This window comes from Mobula hypostoma, chromosome 1 (assembly GCF_963921235.1).
Source record: "Mobula hypostoma chromosome 1, sMobHyp1.1, whole genome shotgun sequence".
NCBI lineage: Eukaryota > Metazoa > Chordata > Chondrichthyes > Myliobatiformes > Myliobatidae > Mobula > Mobula hypostoma.
The window spans coordinates 76,258,619-76,283,673 of record NC_086097.1 but is presented as its reverse complement, the minus strand read 5'-3'; the positions used below and the strand labels follow the sequence as shown (position 1 = coordinate 76,283,673).

General features: G+C 38.1%; 1 protein-coding gene across 3 annotated transcripts in view; it reads left to right on the top strand.

Annotated features, from left to right (window-relative positions):
* fmn1 (formin 1) overlaps positions 1 to 25,055 on the top strand; it is a 386,619-nt gene that overhangs the window by 300,330 nt on the left and 61,234 nt on the right. For 2 of the 3 annotated variants that reach the window (XM_063050982.1, XM_063050990.1), the window contains one exon: positions 8,726 to 8,777. In XM_063050982.1, coding sequence (XP_062907052.1) covers positions 8,726 to 8,777 — 52 coding nt within the window. Of the gene's footprint in view, positions 1 to 8,725; positions 8,778 to 23,906; positions 24,433 to 25,055 lie in introns of those variants that run through there. The other variant, XM_063051000.1, reaches the window with a different exon arrangement.

Genomic DNA, 25,055 nt, shown 5'->3' with positions numbered 1-25,055 from the left:
GTGAGGAGGGGTAGGATGGGAGAGTAGAATATGTGTTGGTTGGGGGCCGACAACAGATGGCTCATGTGTGGGATGGGCAGGGGCCACACTGTCAAATCTGTTAAAGAACAGGTTAAGTTCATTGGCCCTGTCCACACTGCCTTCCGCTCCTCTGTTGCTAGTTTGCCAGAACCCAGCGATGGTCCTCATCCCCCTCCAGACCTCTCTCATGTTGTTCTGCTGGAGTTTCCACTCAAGCTTCCTCCTGCACCTGTCTTTAGCCTCCCAGATCCTGGCTTTCAGGTCCCTCTGTATTGCCCTCAGCTTCTCCCTATTTCCCTCTCTAAACGCCCTCTTTTTAGCATTCAGGATGTCCTTAATGTCCTTTGTCACCCATGGCTTGTTATTTGAATAACAAAGGACAGTTCTTGTCGGAACATTGCAGTCCACACAGAAGTTGATGTAATCAGTGATGCACTCTGTGAGCTGATCAATATCCTCTCCATGTAGCTCACAGAGTACCTGCCAGTCTGTCACCTCAAAACAACCCTGGAGCACTTCATAAGCCTCCTCCGACCATTTTCTCACTCTCTTCGAGGTTGCAGGTTTACTCTTCAGCAGAGGCACGTAGCAGGGTTTTAGATGCACCAGGTTGTGATCTGACCTTCCCAGTGGGGGGAGGGGAGAGGAGCTGTATACATCCTTAACGTTAGTGTACATCAAATCCAGAGTCCTCTCACCTCTGGTTGTACAGCTCATATACTGCGTGGTTGGGCAGTGTTCTAGCCATGGTAACCTGGTTAAAGTCACCCGAGATGGTAATGAGGGCACTCGGGTGCTGTGTTTGTAGTCTGGCTATGACGGTGTAAATGATGTTACACGCCGACGTCGGGTTGGCAGAGGGAGGGATGTACACAACAACCATAATTGCTTGCGAGATTTCCCTTGGCAAATAATATGGCAGGAGTCCAACAGCAAAAAGTTCAATATCCGGGCTACAGACCCGTTCCTTGATCGTAATATGCCCAGGATCGCATCATCTGTTATTTACCAGAACCGCCAGCCCCCCTCCCTTACGCTTACCGCTCTCAGTGCAATTCCAGTCAGCTCAAATGGTCTGGAAGCCCTCTATGGAAACACTTTGATCAGGTACGTCCTCATGCAGCCACGTCTCAGTAAAGCACATGATACTGCTCTCCCGAAATGTTCTCTGACTCCTGACAAGCGCAGTCAGTTCGTCCATTTTATTCCCCAGCGATCTCACATTTCCCATGATAAGAGAGGGGAGACGCGGCTTATAACTTCTCTTCTCCAAAAGCCTCTGTTGTCTTGACCCGATCCTCTTCCCTCGCCACCACAATATCTGACTGAGAGGAGAGAATGTTATACACCAAAATGTACCTAATGTAAAATAATAGAGTCATTGTCACAACTTTCTGAGTGAAACTAGGAGGGTGGAGAAAGGCCATCAGTTGTAACTTCACTTAGAGTAAAAATCTAGAAGTGCTAATACTTAAACAATTCAAATTGTCGAAATTAGTATCAGTTATGGAACAAAAGTTATTCTCATGTTAGTTCCTCTCTGTTAAATTAACAGGAGCTGGAAGCCATTTATTTTAAAAATAAAGAGAGAAACTTTATGCATCCAAAATGATAACAATACCAATGTCGTATGTGTTTATATATCTTTCAGATTAAAAACCTGCAGTTTAAGACAGAAAAGTCTCCTATTAATTTTGCGCATTAAAAATCCCAATAAATAATAATCTCCAGTGTACTAGACATAACAAATCCTTCTTATGCTGGCAACAAAAAGTTGTAGCAAATCAACCACTATTCATTTAAGTTCTGTTCAAACTAAATATACTGAGATGTTTTTAATAGATTTGAACTTTTTATGGGAAGTATTGCTTAAATTAATAGTTTCTGTGATTCTTGTTTTTTTTAATTCAGTCTGTTTCTTACTGGGTTATCTGCGTTATACCAACTTTATTTGTTTATTTATTGTTTGGAATCTATTCATCAGTGCCAAGATCAGAATTTATTACATAATTGTCCTTGTACTAGATTTTCCTCTGGTAATTTAATGCACCATTTTTCTAGTTACTCCTGTATGTGTAATTCATGGGCAGCTCTTCTATCTCAAATTATTGAGTTTTCATTTTGAAAGGGACAAAAACAACAGATAACATTAGTGCTTATGTATGTGAATATCATGAATCATCAGTAAAAATCAATTAAGAATGCTTGAACTTTCTTCCAGCTCAACTAATTTTGTTTATTTTCCGTTTGCACTTGCTACTGCTGGAATAATTGTTAATAGTGTAGCAGTAGTATTATTCATATGCAGATGACTTTATTGTCACAGTATTAACACTGAGGTGTTAAATGTAACTCTTGATATGAGAGTAGGTGCAATAGTTAATCAATTGGGAAAGGTCTTAGCCTTACATTTGAACTTCAAAATTGTTTTTATGCTAAATATTCTACCTCCTAACCATGACTATTTTGCTAAATTTTGATGTATAATATTATCTGTACTTGCAATTCCTCTTACAATTTCAACCATCCATTCTGAAATGCAACAATGTTGTAAGCAAACATCTTTAAAAATAAAAGCGGATCATAATACTTGTGAAATAATGTATTCATATTTATAGATCAATCTGTGACAAGGGAAGCTTGTCAATAAATAATTCTGCCAACTTCTCTCTCAACCATACCTAACCCTACTCCTCCAAAACTTGATAGTACTTCAAAAATAAAGAATTTGCAACTTTGAAAGGTTTAATATTCTGCTGATCATTATTACTTACTGTATCATGTGTCACATTAATAATACTTGTATAGCTGATGTCCTGTTATCTGAATTTGTTTATTATAAAGAATACTATTAGGAAACATAATGGCAAAATACAGCTCTTTGAGCTACCTTGTGTTCTTAAAGGTCTGGGTACTTAAATTTGGCGCCAGTCTTCTTTCAGTGTGGAAGATTGCATTTGACATGGAATTTAGTTTCACAGATTGTCTTTCCAACACATTTGTCTTATGCAGAATTAAAGATGACAGTAGAAATTTAAATGTATACCTAGAACCATTCATGATTCTTCTACATCTCGTGGTTATTTCTTTCTGAATCAGAATCAGATTTATTATCACTGCCTTATCTGATGTGTAGTTTATTTTTGGCAACAGTACAGTTCAAGGACATAAAATTACAATACAAAATAAATAAATAGTGCAAAAGCTTGAATAATGAAGTAGTGTTCATAGAAGCATGGACCACTGATAATAGAGGGAAAGAAGCTTTTCCTAAATTGTTGAATGCAGATATTCTGATTCTTGTACCTCCTTCCTGATGGTGGTAATGAGAAAATGGCAGGTCCTGGATGATGAAGGTCTTTGGATGGATGTGGCATTCTTGAATACTTAATCCCATTAAAATCCTATTGAATTAGAACTGCTGGTGTAATTGCATCAGTGTGTTGGGTCCAGGATAGATCCTTGGAGATGTTGATGCCCAGGAACTTGCAGCTGCTCACCCTTTCCATTGCTGACCCCTCAGTGAGGACTGGTGGCTTGTTCTTTTAACTTTCCTTTCCTGAAGTCCACAGACACTTCTTTGGTCTAGCTGACTTTGAATGCAAGGTTGCTATTGTGACACCACTCAAGCAACTAATCTCTCTCACTCCTATAAGCCTCCTCTTTGCCACCTGAAATTTTACCAACAATACAGGTGTCATCTGCAAATTTGTAGTGTCTGAGCAGTGCTTAGCCACATGGTCATGAGTGTGGAGAGAATTGAGTAGTGACTGTGCATTAATTAAATAATGAGTGGAGCATGGTTCAAAGAGTAATGCCAACCTCCAACAAAAAATACAGCAAAAGTCATATATTCATCTATATTTATTAAAAAAATTTTATCACATAAAATTCGAACAAGAGAAAATCTGCAGAAGCTGGAAATCCAAACAACGCTCACAAAACGCTGGAGGAACTCAGCAGGCCAGGCAATATCTATGGAAAAGAGTACAGTCAATGTTTCAGGACCGCCTTCTCAGCTGTTGACTCTTTTCCATTGATGCTGCCTGACCTGCTGAGTTCCTCCAGCATTTTGTGTGTGTTGCTTTGGATTTCCAGCATCTGCAGACTTTCTCTTGTTTGTGACCAATGACTCATTTGATTTTTCATTTGTCAAGTCAGTCACCCTTATATTTTCTAACTGCATAATCACACTTATGTATTCCATGCAATTATTGACTCGCCCAGTGCATCTATCACCTCTGCAGCAGCTGGTAGATCAAACCTTCAAGATCCAGGAAGTTAAGGCAGTGATTCAGCAAGCAGTCATGAATATAAAGAATATATGGCAGAGAAGCAGCAGGATTTATGGTTTCAAGAGAATGAACTCTTAAAATACAAGCCATATCATATTGAAATGCAAGGCAACACACACACACAATGCTGGAGGAACTCAGCAAGCCAGGCAGTATCTATGGAAAAAATGCAGTTGATGTTTTGGGCTGAGACCCTTCAGCAGGACTCTTGTTTCTATTGAAATACAACCAGGAATTTGTTAATTTTAGTTCTGTCAAGTTTACTGCAATTTTCTCAATGCAGAGAACTTCAGAGGTACCTTATATCTCAATGTTGCTTTAATTATTGAGCTTTTGTGTTTTCGTGTATTTACCAGACATACTATAAGTCTCTGTAAGCCTATTTGTCATCCTAACATGATTATTTGTATTTTCCAGAATTGATAGTGGTACTATTTAACTAACTTTAACATGCTCACTGGACATTGAACCTTTGGTTAATTCATATGGAGATTCAGTTAAAATTAGACCAAGTTAAAATTTGATGATCGAGTCCAATTAACATTTATCTGTCCAAATATTTCCTTGAAAGTATGTCTTTATTTGAAAGGTATTTTCTTTGAAATATTTCTTTGAAAGAACGCCTTGTTGTTTTGTAAAGGTCACATTAATTTGGTGTAATTATTGTTGATGTCAGGTGGATAAGAAGGTGTAATAAAGGAATTTAGTATAAAGATAACCACAATATATTTTATACATCACAGATATCACAGCAAAAGTTCTCCGTGTCTAAGCTACAAAAGAATTGTGTTTTAAAAATGATAATGACTTCTGCATTTTTCACTCTACCGGTCATTGATCCTCAAAGTCACTCATATAGTCAATCATCCCTTTAACTTGTATAGTTATTGTTTAAACAAACCAGGCTGAATACCTCCTTGAGCACCATCCTTATTACAACAGCAGGTTATCACTTCAACCAGCTTTTTAATGAGTCATACATCAAGGTATGGTGTACACATGACCATGAATGTTAACACTATTATAGATAGCAATACACCTTAGCCCCTTCTCAAGCTTGAGGCTTACACAGATAAAGGTACCAATTAATGCACTGAGACAAAGATGGAAAGGAGAGTTCATCAAGATACTAAAAAGTAATGAAAATAATGCATGAATTTTACATTGTGAAGAGAAACATTCATCAAGGAAGATGAGCATAAATGTCTGTATCTAATAAAGTAGCCATTGAGTGTATTTTCATAATCTTCTACTGTGATAGCCTATCCACTCAAGGTTTGATGTGTTGTGCATTCAGAGATCCTCTTCTGCACTCCACTCTTTTAGTAAGGGGTTACTTCAGTTACTGGCAGCTTGAACCAGTCTGGCCGTTCTCCTCTGACCTCTATCATTAGCAAGGTATCTTCACCCACAGAACTGCCATTCGCTGGTTGATTTTTTTTTTTGTCTTTTGCACCATCCTCTGTAAACTCTAGGGACTGTTGTGTGTCAAAATCCCGGAAGATCAGGAGTTTCAGAGAAAAAAAACACCCCATCTGGTGCTAACAATCGTTCCACAGTCAAAGTCACTGAGATCACATTTCTTCCTCATTCTGGTCTGAACAACTACTGAACCTCTTGACCAGATCTGCATGCTTTTATGCAGATTAGATATTTGCATTAACAAGCAGGTGTACCTAATAAAGTGGCCACTAGGTGCAAAAATTCCTTTGCTACTGATCATCACAGTTCTGAATCGGGTAGAAAGATGAACAATCTGAATGAAGTCAATGGCAATCAAGTGAATTCATTCACTGAGAAGTAGTAGAAAAATCTGAACAGTAGATAATGGATGTTCTTTATAACACTTCAGCATTTTATTGGTAAAGAAGTATTTGGGTGAAAGGGAAAAACGCAATACAGGAAAGACAAAAATTATTTTTGGTTGAAGAGCTAAAATTTGGAATGATTGCTTGCAGGAGGTTCAGATGGAAGAAGATATAAGCTATTGAAAGAATAAAAAAAATTTGCAAATAAAGAATTATTCCAGAGCTTCCAATATCCTATACTCTAGATGTTCAAGGCCTATTTTATGTGCCATAGAATGCAACCTTAGATCATTGGCAGTTGATGTGGCTATGCAAACCAGCATCTTAGTGACTCAGCTGGTAGAGCAGCTGCTTCATATTTCCAGCAGCCTGGATTCAATGCTGACCTCAATGATATCTCTGTGAAGTTTCTAGATTCTTCCTGTCACCATGTACGTTTCCTCCCCATGTCTCAAAGATGTGCAGTTTGGCAAATTAATTAGCTACTGTAAATTGCCTCAAACATGAAGATGAATACTGAAAGCAGGAAGAATAAAATGGGATTGATGATCAGTGTGGTCTCAGCAGGCGGAAAGGCTTGTTTCCATTCTGTATCGTTTTGGCTGCTCAATTGCAGTCTTCAGGTCTAAATCTACTTTGGGCCAGATGTCCCAAGATCACTGCTAGAAGAACTATGATAAACTAGAAATTTAGGTAGAGACTTTATACTTTGCTAAGTACTTCCCAGGAATTTCTGGCTTTAATTTCTAACATCCTGATGGAAGTAGACCGATGTAAATTAGGAATTTTCACCATATTTAGGATGTTATTGGAGGTTAAGTGCTAGTTTTATAATTGTACAAAATAGTTGATTCCCATTCTGATATGTCTATCCACGGCCTCCTCTACTGTCAAGGTGCAGTCACACTCAGGTTGGAGGAACAACACCTTATATTCCGTCTGGGTAGCCTCCAACCTGATGGCATGAACATTGACTTCTCTAACTTCCGTTAATGCCCCACCTCCCCTTCGTACCCCATCCATTATTTATTTATCTTTTATAGTTATATATTTTTTCCTCTCTCTCCTTTTTCTCCCTCTGTCCCTCTCACTATAACTCCTTGCCTATCCTCTGGGCTTCCCGGCCCCCCCTGCTTTCTCCCTAGGCCTCCCGTCCGTCCCATGATTCTCTCATGTCCCTTTTGCCAATCAACTGTCCAGCTCTTGGCTCCATCCCTCCCCCTCCTGTCTTCTCCTATCATTTCAGATCTTCCCCTCCCCCTCCCACTTTCAAATCTCTTACTATCTCTTCTTTCTGTTAGTCCTGACAAAGGGTCTCGGCCCAAAACGTCGATTGTACCTCTTCCTATAGATGCTGCCTGGCCTGCTGTGTCCACCAGCAATTTTCATGTGTGTTGTTTGATGAAGTGTGTTGCATTTTGCCCTTGTGTCTCTGGACACAGTAGTACTACAGTACTGATGCTTGGCTGAGCACAATAATGTGTTAAGTATTGATTATTATAAAACAGTCTCTTTTGTTCAAGAATTTTCTGAAATCTTAGTGTTGGATCAGTGGAAAACTTTAATAAGTTGATTTTCATTAAAACTTCTTTATACGATGTCAATTCCTTATCCACACAATACTACATAATCCTTCGTTCATAGGCAGTCAATCAGGATCCAGTTTGTGGCTTCTGATGTGACTAATGAAACAGCATCTTCCAAGGGCAAGAAAGTGAGTAGTTTGTGAAGTAGCCCAATTCTTCTGCTGCTTGCCAGAGCCTCTATGTGCTCCCTTTCTGCCACCTCAAGGTTCTCCGTACCAAACCAAATGCAGAGGAGCTAGGGGCTAGAGATTCCCTAGAGTTTACGGTAGTGTTTTTGAGCATAGAATTTTTCCCACTGTCTAGCTTGTAATTTATTTGCATGACAGTGCTGTGGAAATAGTGTGTTTGTTTCAGGACTCTGACAATGGGAATACAAATGACATGTCCTACCGCTGTAAGCAGGGCCTCTATACTGGGGATTCTGGCCTAGGAGAGGGCATTTATGTTGGTTTGCTTATCCCTCTAGTGAATTTGCAGATAGCACTGGTGATATTTTTGCTATGCCTTGAGATGTTTGCTGTAAGTATTCAATTCGCAGATGTATATAAAAGGCAGAAATCAGGTACAATTCATGAAATGGAAGAAATTGCTTGTGAATGGTTGGAAGTGAGTTTTCTGAATATCATGTTCAGTTGGCAGATAAACTGTAAGAACAAAAAAAGTAGGTCTTTTTCTCCCAATTACTGCTCACAAAATCGACCACTATTCTGAAAGCATACATGAAATTGTATTGTTGAATTTGAACTCATCTTACTGCTCAATGGCCGGCTGGTGGCCATCCCCCCGAGTGTGCTTTCCATCCGTGCCAGGTTGAGCATCGAGCCAGGAACGTTCATATTGTGACCGGGTTAATCCAAAAGGAGACCGATCCTGACACCACACGCCAGAGAAAATGGCTGACTGCCTGGTGCGACACGCTAAAAGAAAAAACTGTGATTTGTTTCTGTTTTGGCTAAAGAATGCATTGTGAGTTTGTCAACTTTACAGTAAATTAATATTTTTATTTTACTTCCAGCAAAAAATGAACATGAGGCGGAAGAAACACATCTTGAAGAGTCACAGAAAAGGTACTTGACTTGCATTGTTGCCTACTTTGTTTTACATAAATCTGATTTTTTTTAACATCAGGCACCTTAACATCATCTAATATTTCGGAAGAAAAAAATAATTTTATTTAATTTTCCTGACAATTTTTGTTTATAATGCACTTTTCAAGTGAGTTAGCAGGAGAAACTGATATAAAGCAGTCCAAACATTTCTGCATTGTTATTTATGCCCTTCTTTTTGATTTATATCTTATATGCAATAAAAATAATCTTGAAGTTTTCTCACATACATTCAGGCGTAACCTTGACTAGAATTAACTGAGATGCACATGCATGCCAGCACACATTCATACATACATTACAGTAATAAATCAATAAAAACTTGAGAAACAGGAGGGAACATAGATAGGGCCAGTAGGAAGATATGCTGCTGGAAAGTAATGAAAGAGCAGATGCTCGAAATTTGAAATAAGAAATGAAAATAATGCAAATGGTCAGTCGGAGTCCTTCAATTCTGACAGTTCTTAAGTTTGCAATGTCACTGGAGAACATCTCATTATCTTGCAGACGGTATTTGCAACCCTTTTTTAGGTGTATGGCTGACCAGTTGGGTCTTTGCTATTTTCCAGGATGTTTAGCCACTATCCCACTGGAGATATTGGGGGGTTGATTTTGTTGGCCGGATATCCAGTGATTTCCTGTTCTGTTTGATTTTGCTTATACTCTATTCGGTAAGAATATACTTTAAAGCAAGGGGAAAGCTATATTTTTCAGGCCTGACAACCAGAATTTTAATGGATTGGAAAGCATGTTTCAATTCATTCTATATACGTATATAATTTAGGTATGCAAGAAGATCATCTAGAGGTATGAAATATTTAATATTGCCTGCAACTGGATAGCAGCAGAAATGCATCCAGTATTAGATTACGGAAAGCATTTATGTTCCTGATACTCACTGAAAATATGTATTAGTTCCCATGTATATAGACTGATGTGTTTGGTGGTTTCAGCTTTGCATCAGTTTCAAGTTCTAGCTCTATTCCCCACACAATTTCTTAAAAACAGCATTTGTTTGATTTTCTTACATACTTTGTTTTTTCTGCAAATGAGAAATATTTTAACAGATTATTCTTACTGTCTACAGAACACTTTGGAACTAAAATTGCCAAAATTTATTCCCAATAATTTATAGATTCATATTGAACTTAAAGATTTACAAATTCATACAGTAGCTTTCAAGATATTTTAGTACTGTATGTCTACAAACTTTAATTGCTGTTATACAGTAGATGGACTTGCTGTAGAAGTGATTTTGCCTTCAATATGTTAAGAAATAATATGTGAAGTCCAGTCCCAAAGTTAATGATATGATCCATATAATTTTTAATTATACCTGAAGGACAGAATCAGTCAGATGTAACAGATTCACACAGGAGTAAAAGAAGGGAAGAAAAGCTATAAGGCCACAAGACATAGGAGCAAAATTAGGTCATGCATGCCATCAAGTCTGCTCTGCCATTCAATCATGGCTGATTTATTTTCCCACTCAATCTCATTTATTTTTATTTCTTTTCTCTCTCTCTCTCTCTCTCTCTCTCTCTCTCTGTCTCTCTCTCTCTCTCCCTTCCTCCCCCCTCCCCTCCCCTCCCCACCCACCCACCCCCATCTCTCTTATATGTATATATTATAGAGAGAGAGATCATGGTGCCTCTCCTTTTCCAGAGTCCTACAAATTATTTTCTCTCGTGCTTATCCATCTCTCTTTTGAAGGCAATGATTGACTTAGTTTCCACCTCCCTTAAAGGCAGTGAAGTTTGGATCTTACTCTTGAATACAAGCAATTTTTCCTTCAAATTCCGTTTCATATAAGTTGCTCTTTACTTTAAATTTCTGTTTCTGGATGCTTGAACATTTGCGATGGCATTAATATCTCTCTATTTACAATATCACAGCCAGCCATGATGTTTTACAACTCTGTCAGATATCTTTTCAACCTCTTTCTCTCCAAAGTGACATGACCCCAGTTTTTCCTGTCTAGCCTTGTAACTGAAATCCCTCAAACCTACACCTATTGCAGTAATTATTTTCTGCACTCTCTCCAAGACTCACATTCTTCCAAAAGAGTGGCAATCAGAATGTTTTTCACTGGTTCAATATAACTTTGATGTTTTTGGATTCCATGTTTTAGTTTATGAACACAGGAATCACATATGCTTCAATAACTATTCTCTCCACTTTCAAAGATATACGCACATGCGTACTGTCTCTTCTGCAGGTGTGCCATGTTTTCTCTGCTGTTTCCTTCACTATCTCGTATTAAAATTTTATTTCCCTTTTGTCTGCCCTGGCTATGTATTTATGCAATCTGTGCAATCCTCACTATTTGCCATATTTCCAAGATCTGCATCATCTGCACACACATTCCAAATGGTGATCCCTATTCTAATATGGTTATTAGCACCACACCTACCCTGCATCCAAGGACAATTGGAAGAGTTATGGCAGGATCTCTGAAATCACCTGCCATGCTTCCTCAAGAAACATTGAGTGCACTTCATCTCATCCTGGTGATATCTTTACTTTAAGCATGGTCAATATTCATTGTATGTACCTCTCCTTATCACTTTTCACCACATACATTATTTCAATAGCCTTTTTTTAACCAGGTTTTGAAAGTATCCTCTCTTTTTCATTTTGCTAAGCACCGCTACAAATTCCTGAATTGGCATTCCAGCTGTACTTTTTGCTTCTAAGTATTGCTCCTCTTTATCCCTAATTTGTGACATCCCTCTTCTTCTCACCTGCTTAACACTTGTGGCAATGAAAAATGTCTGGATTCCCTTTTTATGTAGACTGTTATTCTCTTCATATAATCTCTCTTTGCTTGTCCTGTTTTCCTTTTCATTTTCTCTCTCAACTTTTTACATGCAAGCCTAGTTTTCATTTGAATTATTCACTAGACAGACATAAGACACTTAAATTTTCATTTTCATCATTTTTCCCCATTTCCTTTGCTACCAAAAGAGCACTGGGTTTGTGGCCTTTACTTTCCTCCTTATGGGAACAGATTTAGCTTTTACCTGTAATATCTGCTCATTAAAAGGATTTGTTACAGTTTTAACTATTGGTATTTGATTCAGCTTTATCCTCACCTTATCCTTCTCATTTCATTGAAGCGAGCCTCCTCCTTTTTATTGTTATTGAATTTCCCCGTGTCTCTCTCCAATATTAATCTGGACTTCTGATCTAAATATGCAAACTGGCATAATGGCTTGGTGTGAATTAACTGGGTATCATCATGCCGAGCTATTATGCCAATTTGCACTTAGTTGAAGATTATTATAAATAATAAATTATTAGACTGATTTAGGTTGACTTTAATAAAGGCATCCGTTAATCTTGCAAGACCATGGATCTGTGCCTGGAAAGTCTTCACTATCCAGGGTTCAGGCCTGGGCAAGGTTGTATGGAAGACCAGCAGTTGCCCATGCTGCAAGTCTCCCCTCTCCACGACACCAATGTTGTCTAAGGGAAGGACATTAGGAACTATACAGCTTGGCATAGTGTCGTCGCAGAGCAATGTGTGATTAAGTGCCTTGCTCAAGGACACAACACGTTCCCCCGGCTGGGGCTCAAACTCACAACCTTCAGGTAGCTAGTCCAGTGCCTTAACCACTTGGCCATGTGCCCACTAGGTTGACTTTACATTACAACTAAATTAATTTGCATGAGCTAAACCTTATATAGCCTCCAATTCTGTGAAAAATGGAAATTGCTACAAAACCAAAATTATAATATCCTTCAACGTACTTTATCAATAATAATTGCTTCTATGATATGCAAGTTATTATTTTCCTTTTTTGCCACTATCCTTGATTCAATCATTGTATTGATAATTTGTCAATAATATGGTCGATATCATGGCACACAAAGTGGGATACTGAATTAGTTAGCAGATAATCAGTTGTCATCCCAATCACATCCTCATGGTAAACAGTTGCTTTTCTGGATTTTTCTCCCCTTTTAGATTTAAATGCAGGATAACAATTAATATGATTTACTTTAATTATTAAGATAGTTTGTAATCTGCTGTCAAATCAGTGCCAGTATTTAATTGATCTCTTTGTTTGTCCCAGTTGCTTCCTATAGAATAGATTAAATGGGATTTTGGGATGGTGGACTTGCTTTATTAAACCTTTATGTGTTATGTTAATTCATAAATGTATGAATGTAATTTGGGTATCTGCCAATGTGTCCCTATGGCTTGATGGAATCTCAAGTGGAATAAAAAATGTTGGCCCTAACAGGTCAGTCCTATTGATGGAATCCAGAAGTAAAATTCGCTTGATTGAAATTCCACCTACAGCTGGGAGATGAATCCTATTTATGACAATGATTTATGGTTATCTGCCTCACATAGATATGTACTGAATAGCTTTGACAGTAAATTGAAGGCAGAAGTACATTCTTGTTCATGACCTGACATTCTGGAAATAGACACAACTTGTACCTATCAAAGAGTCATAGAATTGTATCATATGGAAGCAGTCATTTGACCTAAATTGTCCATGTCAGCCAGTGGGCACCTTATCATAATTACTTGTTACATTAAGTTTCTCAAAGGGTATATCAGCCCACATCAAAAACTGAAGAATACAGTGACATATTGTACTGTGATTAAAAATAAAATAATCACACTACAGTCATAAATAATAAGCAGCATGTTATTAAGGTACACTGATTACTATTTTATTTAGATGGTCCCTCCACTCTTGAAGATGACTTGCTTTTACTGGTGACTGATGGCCATTGTGGGACAGATAAGGTGGGAAGGGCCTGATGGAATAGACACTGGGTAGTTTTGAGCTGATGGGCTTCTTCTGCCATTTATGTCAGACTTCCACGTCCTCCAGACATGTGGACTGTGGTTCTCAGTGTCATTCAAAATGGCCTTCCTCCAATTTGGATTCTCCAGGACCAGAGATTCTTAGGAGTCACCAGAGATAACTGCAATTTTCAAGAATCCTTGAGAGCATTGTTATATCTTTTTCTTTGTTTGCCTGATAACCTGTTGTGACAGATCTTGGAAGAGAGTGTCTATTTCAGGAGTCTAACGTTAAACCTGCAAATGATTCAGCCTCCCTAACCTGGTGACAGAATGTAACTATTGCAGGGGGTACTGTACTTGCCTGGGAGAGAACACTAATGCTAATTCAATTACCTCACCTGTGCATTTGCATGATTTTGGGGAGTTAAGTTTAGTGATCTCTCTGCAGTGCTTTGCAATGCATGCTATAATGGAGGTGTCAGAAGCAGAGATTACTGCAGCCTGGTTGTCGGTGAATTTAGTGCCCATTTTGAGTCCTTAATAATCAAACACGCTTTCCCACAGACAACCAAAGACAATTGATGGAGCACTAAAGGTGAAGCTGAAGCTTAACTTCATCGGCATCATCACCATGGAATGTAGATTGGTGCCAAGAAAAGCTGTGTCATTGCCCAATACTTTTTTTCTTTCCTGATACAATGCTACCCATCCAACAAGCTATCCTCTGGTAATCTGCTTATAAGGTGTCACCCTACTTCAGAACTTAGGTCACCAAAATTCAGTAATGAAGCTGCAATACAACACAGCAGACAACGCTTGCATTTTCAAGACAGCAACTCAATCACTGAAACAAATGAGAGGATATATCCGGCATTTGTAAAACGATGATCCTCAACCAACCTACTGTAATTAGATGGATTATTTCCAATACTTTGGAATCCATCGCTCGGTGAAGACAGACCAATTAAGACTATTCCGTCTCTCTGTGCTGCTTTCACTTTTTTACTTTTAAGTTAAGAGCATTTTTCTAGATAGATATTGCTTAGAAATACAGATCCCAAATGAAGGTAAATGGAGAGTTGTGTCTGATTAAACATTTCTCTTAATCGTACAGCATATCAGCACCACAATCAGGTTTAATATTGCAGGCATATGTCGTGAAATTTGTTGTGCGGCAGCAGTACAATGCATAATAAAAACTGTAAATTACAGTAAGTACGCTGATATATTTTAAAAGTTAATTGAAATAAGTAGTGCAAAAAGAGGGAAAAAAAAGAAAAAATACTGAGGTAGTGTTCATGGGTTCAATGTCCATTCAGAAATCTGATGGCAGAAAGGAAGAAGCTATTCCTGAATTGTTGAGTTTGTGCCTTAAGGCTTCTGTACCTCCTCCCTAATGGTAGCAATGAGGAGAGGGCATGACCTGGGTGATGGGGATCTTTACTGATGGATGCCTCCTATTTGAGGCATTTCTCCTCGAAGACGTCCTGGATGCTGGGAAGGCTAGTGCCCATGATAGAGCTGACTGTGTTTACAACATTCTGTGGGTTATTTTGATCCTGTGTAGTGGTCCTCCTATCCCAGATGGTGATACAGCCAGTTATAATGTTCTCCACGGTCCATCTGCAGAAATTTGCCGGTGTTTTTGGTGACATACCAAATCGCCTCAAACTCTTAATGAAGTATAGCTGCTATTGTGTCTTCTTTGTAACTGCATCAATATGTTGGGCCCAAAATAGATCCTCAGAGATCTTGACACCCAGGAACTTGAAACTGCTCACTCTTTCCACTCTTGATCCCTCTATGAGGATTGGTGTGTGTTCCCTCACTTTACCCTTTCTGAAGTCCACAATCAATTATTTGGTCTTGCTGACATTGAATGCAAGTTTGTTGCTACAACACCGCTCAACTATCTGATACATATCAGTCCTGTACGCCTTCTCATCACCATCTAGCCAGAGTCATGGGTGTAAAAAGAGTCAAGCAGTGAGCTAAGCACACATCCTTAAGGTGATCCAGTGTAGATTATCAGCGAAGTGGAGATGTTAGATGTTATGAATATTCTGGGGGATAAGTGACACCAGTCAATCATTCAGCTTCAGTGCATTCATATTATTGTAACTGAAGTACAGTAGACAGAGGGATGCCTGTATTACCTGTTACTCACAGAACTGACCGTCTCAGAATGATACTTCAATAGAAATATGAAAGGCTTGAGTGATTTCTGTCAAACTGTGGTAGGATCAAACCTGCAGAGTGTCATCAGGCAGAAGGTCATAGAATGGAGCAGCAGATAAGGAAGCCATTCAGCCCATTTTGCATTTGTCTTCTCTTTATTCAAATATTCAATTAATCTCTCTTCCTCGGAAACTAAAGGAAAATGGGACAAATCTAAGAATGACTCATTTTGAGGATTAGAAATTAAGCAGGCAGTGAAGGGTGAGAAAGCCCTTGGCCATCTGCTGCTGTACAACGATGTAAAGGGGCAATTGCTGTTCTGCACTTACCAGTTGGCATTAACTTTGTCTTATCAATCTTTCCACCTACCACAGCCAGAGCAAGGTCTTGCTGCTGGTAGGTTTCCTGCCTGTCTTTCCTGAGAAGCCTGCTGAATGGTTGACAAGGCCCAGGATAAGTTCCCTGCTCTCCCCCATCAATTGAAATCACCTCCCACCAACTATTTCTTTATCCTGCACTGTTCACTGAGGCAACGTAAATGAGAAAGTTTTTCAATCTGCTGTCCATTTGGGGTCTCTTGCCTCTAGTCTGTTGTGATGGCAGTCGCACAGTTACACGACTGCATTTGCTAACAACAGCAGCAGTAAAGTCCCTTTTGTGGTGGGAATATCACCCGAACCTCATTCCACGAGGACTGACGCCCACCCCACCCCCCCCCACTTCCAAAGAAAATAGATTAAGGGTATACTGATCTCTGAGCAGCAACAGAAATCCTGTTTTGCCACAGTACCAATACAAAAGGAGATCAAAGCAGCTAAACCCCTGAACCTCTAGCAGGACATCTACAAATTGTCTCCTCCTATAAACTTGTAACATTGACTGAAAGGGACTTTACAAAAATAACCATATTCTAACCTTTTCATGAGTTTTGTATACATTAAAGAGACTATTCAATAATAAACTGATTTGCAGCTGTACTTTCCAAATTCCCATTTAAAGCAAGTTTACTTTTAGTATTTACAAGTATCTACAGTGATTGAGCTAATGGGTGGACACTAAAGGGGGAAAAGGTGATATACCTGAAGTAGAGAATACACCTAGCCATTAATTTCTCCAAAAATATTTTCGTTGTTCTTTTCATTGTGCTTGCTTTCACCCAGGAGGTAAGATATATTGAGGAATAAATTTGTCCTCAGTCAGTGGCACAAAACATAAAATTTAATTCTGGCTCTCGTACAGAAAAATTCCAATCTGCTGAAAATATTCGTATCATTTATCAACTGCTACAGATTTTGCGCAAGTGGACAAAGTAGAAATTAGGAGTTGATGGAAACCATTGGGATCCATGGCAACGACATCTGTTGTAAATAACAGTGCTGGCTGCTAGAGGATGCCAACTCAGAGCTGAGGATCTGGAGTCCAAGATTTGGACATAAAAACAGTAGAGGGCTTGTACTATGAATGGTGGGGCACTGGAAGTGTAATGGAATAGAAAGGCTTAGGGGTGCAAGTGCAGAGTTTGTTAAAAGTGGCATTACAGGTAGAGAGAGTGGTGAAAAGGGCACTTAGTATACTGGTCTTCATCAGTCAGGGTATTGAGTTGGACATTATGTTGCAGTTGTATAAGTTAGGCTGCACTTAGAGTACTGTGTACAGTTTTAGTCACTCTATTATAGGATGATGTGGTTAAACTGGAAAGAGTTCAGAAAAGATTTACAACAATGTTGCCAGGATTAGAGGCCAAAGTTATCGGGAGGTATTGGTCAGACTAGTTGTTTGTTCCTTGGAACGCAGGAAAATGAGGGATGAACTCATTAGAACTATAAAGAGCATAGACAAGTCAATAGGGAACACCAAAACAAGGGGGTATGGATTTAGAGTAAGAGGGGAACGATTTAAAGGGGACCTGAGGGGCAACTTGTTCATGTAGAAGGTGGTGAGTATATAAAACATAATAATATAAAATGAGGAGCCAGTAAAATCAGGTACTATGTTATCACTTAAGAAGCACTGGGATAGGTACATGAAGGGGTGGGACTTAGCGGGATATAGGCTGAATGCAGGAAATTGGACAAGTTGAGTGTATTGTGTTGGACCAAAATGCCTATATTAGTGCTGTATTGTTCTATGACTCTATTCTGATAAATCAGAGAGGGGAAGTTTACCTGGATACTTTGCTCAAAGTGCAAAGGTGTAACCTATGAGTGGGTTTTGATAGATAGGGAAATGACATGAAACAGTATGACAATCAAACCGATGCACACAGTTATTACAAAATTTACACATCATATATATCCCTCAAAGCAAAAAAAATCTCAATTGGAAATTTGTGCAGCTTTGGCCATTGAGAAAAGTTTAAAATAGTATTAAATCAATGAGAATGACAGCCAATGACAAAAACATTCCACTCTTTAAGAAAGGAAGAAGGCAGCAGAAAGGAAATCGTAGACCAGTTAGCCTCACCTCAGTGGTTGGGAAGATGTTGGAGTCAATTATTAAGGATGAGGTGATGGAGTACTTGGTGACACAGGACAAGATAGGACAAAGTCAGCATGGTTTCCTTAGAGGAAAATCTTGCCTGACAAACCTGTTGGAATTCTTTGAGGAGATTACAAGTAGGATAGATAAAGGGGATGTAGTGAATGTTGTATATTTGGACTTTCAGAAGGCCTTTGACAAGGTGCCACACATGAGGCTGCTTACCAAGTTAAGAGCCCATGGTATTACAGGAAAGTTACTGGCATGGTTAGAGTTTTGGCTGATTGGTAGGAGGCAGCCAGTGGGAAAAAAAGGATCCTTTACTGGTTTGCTGCTAATAACTAGTGGTGTTTTGCACGCATCGGTATTGGGACTGCTTTTTATGCTGTATATCAATGATTCAAATGATGGAATAGATGGCTTTGTTGCCAGTTTTGCAGATGATATGAAGATTGGTGAAGGGGTAGGTAACGCTGAGGAAACAGGTAGGCTGCAGAAGGATTTAGACAGATTAGGAAAATGGACAAGAAAGTGGCAAATGAAATACATTGCCACATGAAGAAATAAATGTGCAGACTATTTTCTAAATGGAGAGAAAATCCAAAAATCTGAGATGCAATGGGACTTAGGAGTGCTTGTGCAGAACTCCCTGAAAGGCTAGCTTACAGGCTGAGTTGCTGGTGAGGAAGGTAAATGCAACGTTAGCATTCATTTCAAGAGGCATAGAATACAAGAGCAGGATGTGATGCTGAGGCTTTATAAGGCACTGGTGAGGTCTCATCTTGAGTATTGTCAACAGTTTTGGGCTCCTCATGTGCTGTCATTGGAGAGGGTTCAGAGGAGGTTCACAAGAATGATTCTGTGAATGAAAGGGTTATTATGCAAGGGTCTTTTGATGGCTCTGGGTCTGTGCCCACTGGAATTTAGAAGGAAACCTTTTGAATGTTGAATGTTGAAAGGCCTAGACAGAGTAGATGTGGAAAGGATGTTTCCCATGGTGGAGGAGTCTGGGGCAAGAGGGCACAGCCACAGGATAGAGGGGTGCCCATTTAAAACAGAGATGCAGAGAAGTTTCTTTAGCCAGAGGGTGGTGAATTTGTGGAATTCATTACCACTGGCAGCTGTGGAGGTCAGGTCATTTGGTGTATTTAAAGCATAGTTTGATAGGTTTTTGATTGAACACAACATCAAAGGTTACGGGGAGAAGGATGGAGTGGTGCTGAAGAGGGAAAAAAATAGGATCAGGCATAATTGAGTGATGGAGCAGACTCAATGGGCCAAATGGCCTAATTCTGCTCCTATGTCTTATGGTCTGAACATAGGAATTGAAAACATTTCAGATCTTAGCAAAAAATTATCAAGAATTCAAATAGGAAAAGAAAATAGAATACAATAGTAAGGTAGTGAGAAACATAAAAGAGGATTGTAAGAACTTCTGGTAACATAAAACAAGAGCAAATTAGTAAAAGTTCATTTATGGTCTTTACAGGCTGACTTATTAGGGAATAGGAAAGTGACAGAGAAATTAAGCAAAAATTTTGCATGTCTTCACAGATCAAGTCATAGAAAATTTTCCAGCAATAGTGGAGAGTTAATACATTTTTGGAACAAGTGAAGAGTTTGAGAAATTAACATGTAAAAATCTAGCCTTTGAGAAAGCAATTGAATTGAAGGCTTCATAGATCCCCAGAATCTGATAACCTGCATCTTGGTTTCAGAGAAATTAAGTACATAATGGGTACACTAATTATCATCTTACAAAATTCCATAGATTCTAGAATAGTTTTCACAGATTGGAATGTATGAAATTTAATCCCACTACTTAAGAGAGGAGGATGAGAGAAAATAGGGAAGAATAGACTAGTTAGGCTGGCCTCATAAGGAAAATGAGGGAATCTTTTTTAAGGAAGTTGTAATAGAGCACTTGCAAAATAAGATTAGGATTGGTCAGAGTCAACATAGATTTATGGCTGACAAAATCATAGATTTTGAGTTTGATATTTGCAGGATGATGATGTTGTGTACTTGGGACATTCAATGAAGTGCCATACAAGAAATTATTAAACAAAATTAAAGCAAGTATTCTGGTGTGGATTGAGGATTGGTGAAGAGACAAACAACAAAGTTGGAAAAAAGGGTCATTTTCCAGAAAGGAGGTTTTCACTGGTACAGTGAGGTAGGGATCTTTGCTGGAACCTCAACTGTTAACAATTATATATGAATGATTTTCATAAGGCATTTAGTTGTAACATGTTCATGTTTGCTAATGATACAAACTTGGGTGGCAACATGGGTATTGAGGAAGATGCAGAGAAGATTCAGGTGGGAGTTGCAGAGGGGTGGGCGAAGAGAAGGTCAGGCTGTGACTGGTCAAGGACATGGCATATGGAATATAATGTGGAAAAATGCGGCATCGTCCACTTTGATTGAAACAATAGATTATTTCTACAGAGTGATAAATTGAAAAGTATTGTTGTTCAGCCAGACCCAAGTGCCTGATGCATGAATCACTGAAAGTTAGCATGCAAGTTTGACAAGCTGTTAGGAAAGCAAATGGTGGTTTGGACTATATTGCAAGAGGATTTGTGTTCATAAGTAGAGACAGCCTGGTCCAATTATGGAGACTCCTAGTGAGACCTCATCTGGAACATTATGTCCTGTTCTGATCTCCCTACATAAGGAAGGATATACTTTAGTGTAGAGAGAGTGCAGCGAAGATTCCCCAGATTACCCCCAGGATGATAGTTTTGATGTACAAGGAGAGATGAAGCACACTAGGCCTCTCTTGAGTTTAGAAGATTGAGAGATGATCTCATTGGTACGTAAAGAAATTCTTAAGGGACTTGATAGGGTGGATCCAGAGTTAATGCTTCTCCTAGCTGGTGTGCATAAAGGCAGAGATCACAATCTCAAAATATGAACAGATATGAGAAATGTCTTCCTTTAGTGGGTGGTGAGTCTTTAGAATTCACCACCCAAGAGGTCTGTAGAGGCTCCATTGCTGAGTATATTCAATGACAGAGATTGGAAAAAATTTTAAATATTTTAAGCAAATCAATAACGTACTGTAGGTTTAGTTCTGAAGGTGATGCTGAAGTATAATCCTATTGACTGGTGGAATAGAAGTAAGGTTCCAAATGGCCCACTACTTCTTCAAATTCTTCAAATTCTTATGTTCTTTTTATGTGCTAATTTTCAATATAAACTGGAAAACTGCGATTGTCTCCAAATTACTAGGTATTGTGAAATTCCTGTGCACTGCTTTTCTTTCAGGCAGGTAAACTGCTCTGTCGGTGAAAATAATGCTATTTCATTCACTCTACTTCAGTAATGTACCCTTCATATTATTTTTCTATCATCCACACCATAACATTTCCATGTAAAAAAACACCCTAGGGACATTATTTAAATTTAACATTAGAAATCACATGAATTAAGTTCTTTAAAAATATGATCAGTTTGCTTTATGGTTTATGCCTTGTTCTCGCATTGTGCCTTCAAGTTCCAGAGTGTCCATGTGACATCAATTGAATTGTATTTTACTGCATTATATCCTTATAATAAAGTTGTCACTGAGGTTACACAATCTTTATGGAAGTGAAGAGGATGTTATAGAGAGGATGATTTATAGGGTCTTGCTTATTAATGAGCCATAAACAATGCATATGATATCAAAGCATGTGTCATAGTGAACAGCTACTGTATTCATTTATCACAAATTTGAATACAGCCTTTAAGTTGACCAAACATCCTTTGATCCTTTTGGTTACATGCACATAATTTCAGAACGAATATCCAGATCTAAATGATCTTTTTATCCTAACATGCACTTGCAATTTGTTATTTTTCAGTAGCTTCTAAATATATCAAAATTTTATGGGTCACTACACTTCTGCATTTATGATGTTCACCTCTATATGACATGCAGGTGTACTTTAGTTATACAGCCAAATGAACTTGGGGTTATTGAGAACATAAATTTCCATTGTGAGAATTTGAGTGTTATTAGTTTAAAGGCATTTTTGTTGCTTTCATGTCATACATGAAAAATGTTAGGTCACATCTTGAAACAGCAAAGCTCAAATTTATTTCATTGCTGTGTTTCCATAAGATCAAAGTTCTTTTTTGCGTTGTTCTCTTCTAAGGAAAAATTAAAGTAGCTAAAATATTGAAAGTGCATTCAATCTGTGAACCACTTAATAAAAGAAATTGCTAAGGAGCTCTAACAAGAAGCAAAATTGAAATAGTATTAAAACAGGCCAAATATAAAAGAAATAAAAGATTTGAAGCTAGTACAAATACAATTTCTAAGTGAGCTGAAGTAAAAATATTTCAGTGGCATGTAACCTAATGTGGAAATAATGCAATCAATAAAGGTTTATATGCAAGAATTGTTGTGACCTCAGTATGATATTATAAATCTGAAAGGATTTATGATGTTAATACATAGAGTTAACTTGAAGAATTCTTTCCCATTTTAATTATTTAGTTTTATTCAAAATGCATTAAATGTAGACACCATAATCAGATTGGATTCTGGTTTCATTACACATTGTTTTCTTTAATTCCAATAACCTTTTCTTCACAACTATTATCTTAGCTCTTCAACCCTTATGGTGTTTTGACTTATTTCTTATTTATTTTAAATGATAAAACATATCATATTTCTTAATGATAAATAACTTAAGATCAAATTTATTTATCAGAATCATTCATTGTAATATATTCCAGGGAAAATTTTTAAAGAGATTTTGGTTACCTTAAATCAATAGACAATTAGTTAATTTATGGTTGATTTTTCAGACAGAATCAGATGGCACTCATGTGAGGACTTCTGAATGAAGAACTAATCATCAAAATTCAATAATAACTATTTAATAATTAAGAACTGTAAATTTATATTTTGAGGGGAAAATCTGTCATTAATTCACAATCTCACTTAAATGAGATTTTAATTTACATTTACTTTAAGTTTCATGTAGTACTATAAGAAGAAAAAGAACAAGGGGATACTTTCTGATTTTGATCAGTGCTTGTTTCATTAGTGTTTGTGGAAGTGTAAGCATAGGGACTACCACGTCTCCCTGTATTACAAATGGTACACTTCAGAAGTACTTAATTGGATGTAAAAATGCTTTGCAGTATACTGAGGTCATAAAAGGTGTACATAAATTCCATCCTTTCTTATTTTCAATATCACTAAGACAAGTTAAATGTTTCCGTTAATTTAGAACATAAGTTGGTCAGGCTGCCACTATTATTTGCATGTGGCGAATATCCAGAAGGCAAAGTGCTGTTTTCCAGTCAGCAACTTATTCAAAAAGGTGTTTTTGATTGAAAATTTCCATCAGGTCAATGCCATCAATGCCAGAGTTCCTGCAGTGATGTAGGCAGAAGCTCAATCCGCAGGGTAGTTGATTGCCTTTAGACTTTTATACCCAAACATCACTCATCTCCGTTCTTCTCTCACCCCATCACTTAAACCTTCAGCTATGTCCTTAACATTATAAATGTTTCCAATGCTCTCCTAACTGACCTAATAAAATACACTCCACAGAAATTCAAGCATATATTTAGAACCCATTCAAATGCACATTAATCTGTATTAAGTCTATTTACATATTAACATAATTCCCACTGACTTTTGTGATTTCCTGTTCCAGATCACCAACTTCAGACCTAAAACATGCACTGCAGACTCTTGTCCTGGCTACTCCTATCTCAATTCCCAAGAAAGATGAGGGTCACACCACATGGGATCACCACCACCTATAGGTTCCATTCCAAGTTGGAGATAGCGAGCTCATCCATCTTTGTCACTGAATCTAAGCTCTGGAACTCCCTGTCCAACAATATTGTGGGAGTACTTTCACCAGATGAACTTAAAACTTTCAGGAAGGTAGCTCACAGCAGTTATAGACAGGCAATAAATGCTGCCTTTGCCAGCACCAACTTTGCAGTCCCATCCATATTACAAACCAGCCTCCCCTCTTCTCTACACTTCCTGCTGCATCTGGAAAACAACAGCAACGATCAAGGACCACTTCCTCCCTGGTTGTACATCTATCCCGCTGTTATTGGACTCCTGAGTGAACCACATATATGCTAAAAGATGAACTCTTGATCTCCTAATCTATCTTGTAGTGGTCCTTGCAGTACCCACTCTGCAACTTCTCTGCACTATAACACTAGATTTTACATTCTGTTTTGCTTTTTACTTTCTTGATGTACATGTGTAATGATGTAATGTACGTATGTAATGATCTGTCCAGGGAGCATACAAACGAAAGCTTTTCTCAAACACAAGAGATACTGCAGGTACTGGAAACCCAGAGTAACACACAAAATGCTGGAGAAACACAGCAGGTCAGGTAGCATCTATGGAAATCAATAAGAAGTTGATGTTTTAAGCCAAGCCCCTTCTTCAGAACTGAAAGGAAGGGCAAAGCTTTTCCCTATATGTCAGTACCTGTGACAATAATAAACCAATATCAATAAGTAAACTATTGTATATTTGATTAATAATTTCTATTATTATATCAATGCATTGCAACCGATGTTGTACCTGACAGACTCACCTAACTCTGAACTAAGTATTTCCCTTCTCCCTGTATTTCACCTGAATGCCAGGGCCTTTAGTCACCGTGGCCAGATGTCAACAGTCTTTTCCATAAATCTTCTCATCTTCCAACAGATCTTTCTAGTTTTGAAAGTAACCCTTCATTCTTTTATATATTTTCTTTTACCTTGTCTGGATTTTAGAAGTTACGTGATCTATGCTTTAAAAAAAAATAAATGGCGGGCATTATTGT